Source organism: Triticum dicoccoides, chromosome 5B (assembly GCF_002162155.2).
Source record: "Triticum dicoccoides isolate Atlit2015 ecotype Zavitan chromosome 5B, WEW_v2.0, whole genome shotgun sequence".
Taxonomy (NCBI): Eukaryota; Viridiplantae; Streptophyta; class Magnoliopsida; order Poales; family Poaceae; genus Triticum; species Triticum dicoccoides.
This window is the reverse complement of record NC_041389.1, coordinates 93,984,709-93,992,033: the sequence shown is the minus strand read 5'-3', so window position 1 is coordinate 93,992,033 and position 7,325 is coordinate 93,984,709. Positions and strand designations below refer to the sequence as shown.

The following is a 7,325-nucleotide window of genomic DNA, read 5'->3' as shown; positions in this document are numbered from 1 at the left end:
ATCACCTTCACACGTCACATGAAAGACACCATGCAACATCAAGCCACCAACCCAGGAGTGTTCATGCCTGCAGTGGTGCATGCAGTACACCAGCGCTCTGAGTTTTGGACTGGCGACCTCAAGTCATGCAGGTGCCGTGTGATTTGTGTGACGCGTGACCCTCCTTCCTTCATTCCTTCTTCTTCGAGACAATATTCTCGGTTCCGATCCTCATGAAGTTCGTCTATTGGGAAACATTAGACGGAGCTTCGGCATATATTCCGGCCAGCTTTTTCAAGCAGCAAAGTTAAAGTATTTCATCAAACATACGCAACAATGAGATTTGGTGTTAGGCTATTCAAATATATTCAAGGATTCAGTGGCGACGACTGCTGCTCCGGTCTTTAGGGGCACATTCATGAAGACTTCCCGGTTGTCATTTATAAGGCCGGACCGGCTCCGGTATACGAGTGAGGATAGTTGTGCGTCGGCGGCTTGTTCATGTGGCGGCAATGGTCGGTGGTTCATCAACCTCGATGTAATTTTTGTTATGCTTAGGTGATTTGTATTTTCGTTGAATCTTTATAATAGATTTCATTCTTTTGGAAGAATAAAAGCAAGCAGCATTTCTTATGTACTGTTTGGTGTATCTGTATGTGCATGTTCTTTTTCTTTTTTGGTAACACCAAAGAGCTTTGCGAGTCATTTCATCAAGATAGAAAGAGAGCGAACATACGACGTGTCTTTTCCTCTCAGGCATGCGACTATAAATCCTAGCCGTTGTCAGGAGAGTCCCTCTGCCTCGTTTTTCCGATGGCTCCCCTTCACCAGCGCCCTTGGTCGTCGGTGGTGAGGGGAAGGGGTCGCCAGATCTACGTGTGTGGATCGTGTAGCTTTAGATTAGGCCCTGGTAGCTTAGGTTTTTTGGTTGTTCATTATCTTCGTTTTGGCTGCGGCGATGGCGTCGCTGAATAAAGAAGATTCAGATATGTCCCCAACAAGGCAATCGATCCTATGGTTGGGACGGATTTGAAAATTAGTCTGTTCAAGCAAGGATGATGTGTGGCGGCGATGCCATCCTCATGGTGGACCTGTGTCCTCGGGCTCCGCCGTCGCGATGGTGTTTGCTCCAACGCCAGTGCGGAGCTTGGGAGGTAGTAAAGAAGCGCATGCAGATTTTGGTCTGCATTGACGACATCTGAAAGACGAAACATGTGAGGGTCCATAGCTGATGGATGGCAGGTATGGTTTCCTCCTTCGGCGTCTTAGTCGTGGTGGGGTGACAGATCTGGAGTTCGATGGCGTGTCCGGAGTATTGCCTCCGCCTGATTGTTCAACGGCGATGGTTTCACTTTTGGTGAGCCGCCTTGGTGGTCCGCAAAGATACATATCAACGATGGAGTCGCGTTGAGCTCTGGTGAGGAAGTGATTCGTTATTATTTTTTCTTCGATGACTACTGTGGTGATGCCGAAGGCAAGTGACGGCGTTGGTGTTAATCTTAGAGATGTTCTACTGTCTTTTCAATTTTCTCATGTTAGTTTTTGGACACCGATAACAGCCAAACGTTTGGTCTGGGACCTCCCCAGGCCGAACGATTCGTTCGGGAGGAATCTGGGCATCGTTCGGGAGGAATCTGGGCATCGATCGAACAAAGTAGTTCGGGACGAGAGGAGCCCAGCCCGAACACCCTTCTGTTGACTAATAAAAAAAGAAAAAAGAAAGCCTAGTATGGCCCAGTTTGTACTGTGACTAAAAGACATATTTTAAGCTTATGAAAGAAAGGCCAGACTTTGCTATGCTATGAAAAAAATTGCCATTGAAAAGGGAAAATTGATAACTAAAAAATCCCAGTGATGCAAACCAGAAAATGCCATTCGTATTTAACAAAACAGATTTTGCCATGGACAAAAAAAATCTTTCTTTATGCAATGGCACTGAAAAAAAGTCATGGCAACTTGCACTGTACGTAAAAATCCCTTGAAAAAAGATGAAAGTGAAATTCCATGTTGTCATGTTTATATAGATAATTTAGCCATGGAAAATAAATGTAAATTGCCATGGAAAAAATAAAGAGTAAAAAATGCCATGGCAATAAAATTTAAAAATTGCCAAGGTGGTTTAAGTAAATTTTCCATGGCAATATTGGTAATTTTGCCATCACAAATAAATGTGAAAGTTTCGTGGAAAAAAAGAGTGAAAATTTCCATGGCAATAATAGTTAAATATTTTCCATGTAGATATAGGTAATTTAGGCATGAAAAATTGTAAAATTGCCATGACAAAAAAAAGTAAGAAATGCCATGGCAATAAAAGTTAAAAATTACCATTAGATTTAGCTTAAATTTTCCATGCCAACTAAGGGAAAATTGTGATGGCAAAAAATTTAAATTTAGGACCCCGATATGGTGCTGACGATTGGTCTAGGAGCACCCCAGATCGAACGTTTCGTTCGATACGAGTGGGGAAACTATGGAACCCACTCTTCAGGATGGAAAAAGCCTCAGCCTGAATGCCTCCCCAACCCCTAACAACCCAAAAAGATGAACAAAAAGCCCAGTAATAAAAAAGGTAAAAATTACCTTGGGAATTTAGGTAAATTTGCCATGTTAATAAAGGTAAATTAGCCATGGCAAATAAAAAGTAAAACTTGTTATGGCAATAACAGTTAAATATTGCCATGAGGCTTTAGGTAAAATTTACCATGTTAATGAAGGTACATTAGCCATGACAAATAAAATAGTAGAACTTGCCGTGGCAACAAAAGTTAAATATTGCCATGGGGATTCAGGTAAAATAGCCATGTTAATAAGGGTCAATTTGCCATCGGCAAATAAAAAGTAAAACTTGCCATGGCCATAAAAGTTAAATATTTCCATGGGGATTTAGGTAAATTTTCCATGTTAATGAAGGTATATTAGCCATTGAAAATAAATAATAAAACTTGCCATGGCAATAAAAGTTAAATATTGCCATGGGGATTTAGGTTAATTTGCCATGTTAATGAAGGTGAAATAAATAGTAAAAGTTGCCATGGCAATAGAAGTTAAATATTGCCATGGGGATTTAGGTATATTTGTCATGTTAATGAAGGTGAAATAAATAGTAAAATTTTCCATGACAATAGAAGTTAAACATTGCCATGGGGATTTAGGTAAAATTGCCATGTTAATAAAGGTAAATTTGCCATGGCAAATAAATAGTAAAACCTGCCATGGCAATAAAAGTTAAATTTTGCCATGGGGGTTTAGGTAAATTCGCCATGTTGTAAAATAAATAGTAGAAATTGCCATGGCAATATTTCCCTTTTTGTGTTGTTTTTGACAATTTAGAGGATTACCACGGCCAAATGCAATGGTTTAGAAGGCAAAGTGTAAAATTGTGGAGATATGTAAATAAGATGGTACATCGACATGTTGAGATATGAAAAACAAACTATACAAGATGTTTTTAAGCTAAAAACATGACAATTTTGCCATGGCGTACAAAATGGGAGACATGGCAACATTCCAAGGGGAAATTAGACTCACATTGAGCTACTCGTGGAGCGACGGTAGCACGTGCACCACCCCAAAGACGACCAACGACGTCGAACATAGACCTACCAACACCACACTGGCAGCACGATCAACCACAAAAATGACACACCTTAAATTTGCCATCCTAGAGACACAAAACTAATCATGCAGAGAAGGCACGATTCGTTCACCAGAGGTTGAACACCCCCTAACCACTTGCTTGAGACACACTAGTAGTGACAAAAAAATGTTGTGATACCTCCAAATGAGAACTGAACTTACTGTACAAATATTCAGTTATATATATGAAGGCTGCAAATATTTGTGTGTTCTGTAAAATAGCATGGCAAATTTTTATCTAAAAATGTTTGACTGTTTTTATCTGTCTAGAAATCAGCATGGCGACTTTGTACATGATACAAAACTTTGAGCATGGCAAAGATTATTCTAATTCTATGATGGAATTGCCATGTTGTTTATGAATTATTTCCCATGGGGAATAATTTGCCAGGGTGTGTGAAATTAAATTGCCATGGCAACACATGAAATTTGGATTGCACGTATATTGTTATCTTACCATGTGCACATACTACATCTACTTGGTAAGCCATTTGACCTCTACACTCACAGAGCAGCACTAGCCGTGCGTGGCCGGGAGTAGCAGGTGCGACAAAGGGGACTAGCCAGAATATCACCTTGAACTCCCAGAGCAAATGGGATCATCAAGCTCTTCTCCTAGCTTGGAGTTCAGAGCCAGCAGCCTGGTCGACTGCTTGAAGTTCACCTGGGCACCTGTCCGTCTGCTTGGAGTTCAGAGCTCTTCGTCTGCTTCGAGTACAGATCCAGAGCCATCGGACGGACAAAGCAACACGGCGGGCTGAGCACCTGACCATGCAGGACACACACACCCGGCCATGAAGAGCTCTGGTGGTCGGTGGCCCTGCTGTCGCTGAACCCCGCGCCCCCTTCTACAACCGCCGTGAGGTTCTGATTTCTGAACGCAGCTCCCGTCCATGGCCAGCTCCTGCTGCAGCTCCTCCCCGAGCAATGTTGCTCTGGACCAAGCACCGCGCCTACGGCGTCACGTATGGAAGCAGACGACGAAGGCTAGATCCTCGTACACCCACAGGGACGCCGCCGGTGATCTCCCCTCCCAAATCGTCCGCCGCTCCGTCCCCCCCAATCGACCGCCACTTGCTATTTGAGGCTTCCACTCCTCGTCTCCGCCGGCCGCCTCCTCTCGTCGGCTGCCACCGGCCGCTGCCACCCGCATCCTCTTCGCCGCCGCCTGCCTCGTGGACGGCGCATCCCGCCTCGTCGCCGGCGCACTTCCTCACGAGACCCGTGTCGAGGAGAGGGGGGTGAAGTGGAGTGGTTTGTGTGGCTGAGAGTGGGCGGTGTGGTGTGGATGCGTTTGGGAAAATGAAAAGCGTTCGCGATGACCCGATGATTTTCCGAACGGAATCCTCCGCTGACGTGGCGGACCGCTCTTGCTTCAAGATTCGTACCACCATCGAACGACTGCGGGCACGTTCGGGACGAGCACCAGAAACACGGTACGTTCGGGAGTTATAGAATCCGTAGTTTTTACGTGATTTGTACTTTGATTTTTATAATATAAATAAGACACGTGTTATCATGAATTTTTCTAGAAAGAGAGTAATGGTACGTACAAATCCGCAGCCACACTCTAGAAACAAACAACTCAGGTGCTGTGCTAGGAAAAAGACCTGGGCAATCACTCGCTAGTCGCGACGCAGGGTTCTTGAGAGAAACAAGGAAAGATGGTGTGGCTGAGAAGAGAGCTCCACCAAGCTGCGTTGAGCTAATTCAGTCGATTGCACCAACTGGTCGGGAAATTGATTTTGCATGCACGGTTCTGATCAGGTCATGGCGGTGTAAAGATGCGCCGGCAGCCTGGGCTCCGGTACGGCGACGAGTGGCACCTTCCTGCGCGTCGACAGTCCGACATGCTCCTCCATGCTCAGGTCCGCCGGCGAGACCCCCTCCGGCAGCCGCCACGCGAACCCTTGCAGCAGGTTGGCCAAGCCGGCGCCTATCACCTTCATCGCCAGCCCGTACGCCGGGCATATCCGCCGCCCGGCACCGAAAGGCAGCAGCTCGAAGTGCTGCCCACGAACGTCGACGGCGCTCCCGGCGAAGCGCTCCGGCCGGAACTCGTCGGGCCGGTCGGGCCACGACGCCGGGTCTCGCGCAATGGCCCACACGTTCACCAGCACGCGCGCGCCGGCGGGGACGTTGTAGCCGGCGACCAGTGTGTCCTCCCGAGCCATGTGCGGGACTAGAAGCGGGCCCACCGGGTGCAGCCGCATTGTTTCCTTTACCACGGCGTCGATGTAGGGGAGGTGGGCCAGGTCGCTTTCTTCGACCCACCGGCTGCGGCCCACCACGCGGTCGAGCTCCTCGGTGGCGGCGGCTGCCGCATCCGGCCGGCGCAAGAGCTCCGACATGGCCCACTCCATGGTCACCGCAGAGCTCTCCGTGCCACCGGCGATGATGTCCTGGACGAAGGCCTTGACGCCGTCACGCGTGAGCCTTGCTTCTGTTGATGACGTGCCAACCGTCTCGCCTTCCTCCTCGGCGAGCTGCAGCAGCACGTCCACCAAGTCCCTCGCTGCAGCGGACTCGCCGTGGCCTGCTCCGGTAGCCATCGCCACCTTGCGTCGCTCCTCGTCGTGCTCGTCGAGAATCCTCTCGAGGAACCGATCGTACACCTTGCCCAACCGCTTCATCCTCCGGACGCAGCCCTGCACGTCGAGCCACCCGAGCCATGGCACCCACTCGCCGACGTTGCTCACCGCTCCGGTCACGGCGAACGCCTCGTCAAGCGTGCGCCGGAACTCCTCACCCTCGGCGCTGCCGTAGCAGCCCGACCACTTCTCCCCGATCGACATGCGGAGGACATTCCGCAGCGTGGCGTCCGCCAGGTGCTGCCGGACCGCAATGGCACGGCCGCGGCATTCGAACAAGCCACACACGAGCGCCCGGAGCTCCTGTTTCCGAATATACTCGTACGAGTCGACGCGGCGTGGGGAGAAGAGCTCGGTGGCGCAGAGCCTGCGCGCCATACGCCAGTATGCGCCATACGGGGTGTGCACGATACCAAGGTACCCGTACGCGGCATGCTCGCCGGCAGCGGTGCGGGGGCGGTCGGCGAAGGCGAGGTCGTGTGTCTTGAGGACGAGCCGGGCGGCATCGGCGGAGGAGGCGACGACGGCGTGGTAGGAACCGAGACGGAGGTGCATGAGCGGGCCGTGGCGCGCCGCGAGCTCGGCCAGAGCCCGGTGCGGTGGGAGCGCGCCCGCGAGGGCGCCGAGGCTGCCGAGCACTGGCCAGCCCCGAGGTCCCGGCGGGAGGTTCAAGGCCTCACTCTGGCGGCGCCGTGACAAGACGGAGCTGAGGACGAGGACGATGAGGATGGTGACCAAGGCCATGGCCATGGGCAGTGTCGGTATGAGCTCCATTAGTGGAAACGTTTTGGCCTTGGCACTACTTGGGTGTGTATGTGTGACCAAGCATTTTCAGTGTAGTTTGTGATGTAAAGTGGTTGGCTGTAACAGATTTCTCTATCCAAAGCATGAAAGGTATGCAGATGGGTGTTTGTGTCTTTGCGATACATAGTAGGTCCTGATTCCCCTCAGCCCATGTACGGAAAATATGCAGATAAGTGTTTTGTGTGTGTGATCCACGAGGAGACAGGTCCTTTTCAGGGTGCAGGCTGGCACAAAAATAGAGTACTCAGTACTCCTACATAGTGACGTACTCCCTCCGTAAACAAATATAAGAGCGTTTAGATCACTATTTTAGTG

The 7,325-nt window shown here is 49.4% G+C and overlaps 1 protein-coding gene across 1 annotated transcript; it reads right to left on the bottom strand.

Moving 5' to 3' along the window:
* Positions 1-5,128: 5,128 nt before the first annotated feature.
* LOC119307561 (trimethyltridecatetraene synthase-like) lies at positions 5,129-7,014 on the bottom strand. Its single transcript, XM_037583636.1, has one exon. It carries the CDS (start codon positions 6,978-6,980, stop codon positions 5,379-5,381), a length of 1,602 nt encoding a protein of 533 aa, XP_037439533.1. The 5' UTR covers positions 6,981-7,014; the 3' UTR covers positions 5,129-5,378.
* Positions 7,015-7,325: the final 311 nt, after the last annotated feature.

Excerpts from the sequence above, each read along its gene's own strand:
- LOC119307561 (XM_037583636.1), bottom strand. The coding sequence starts at position 6,980 with ATGGAGCTCATACCGACACTGCCCATGGCCATGGCCTTGGTCACCATC.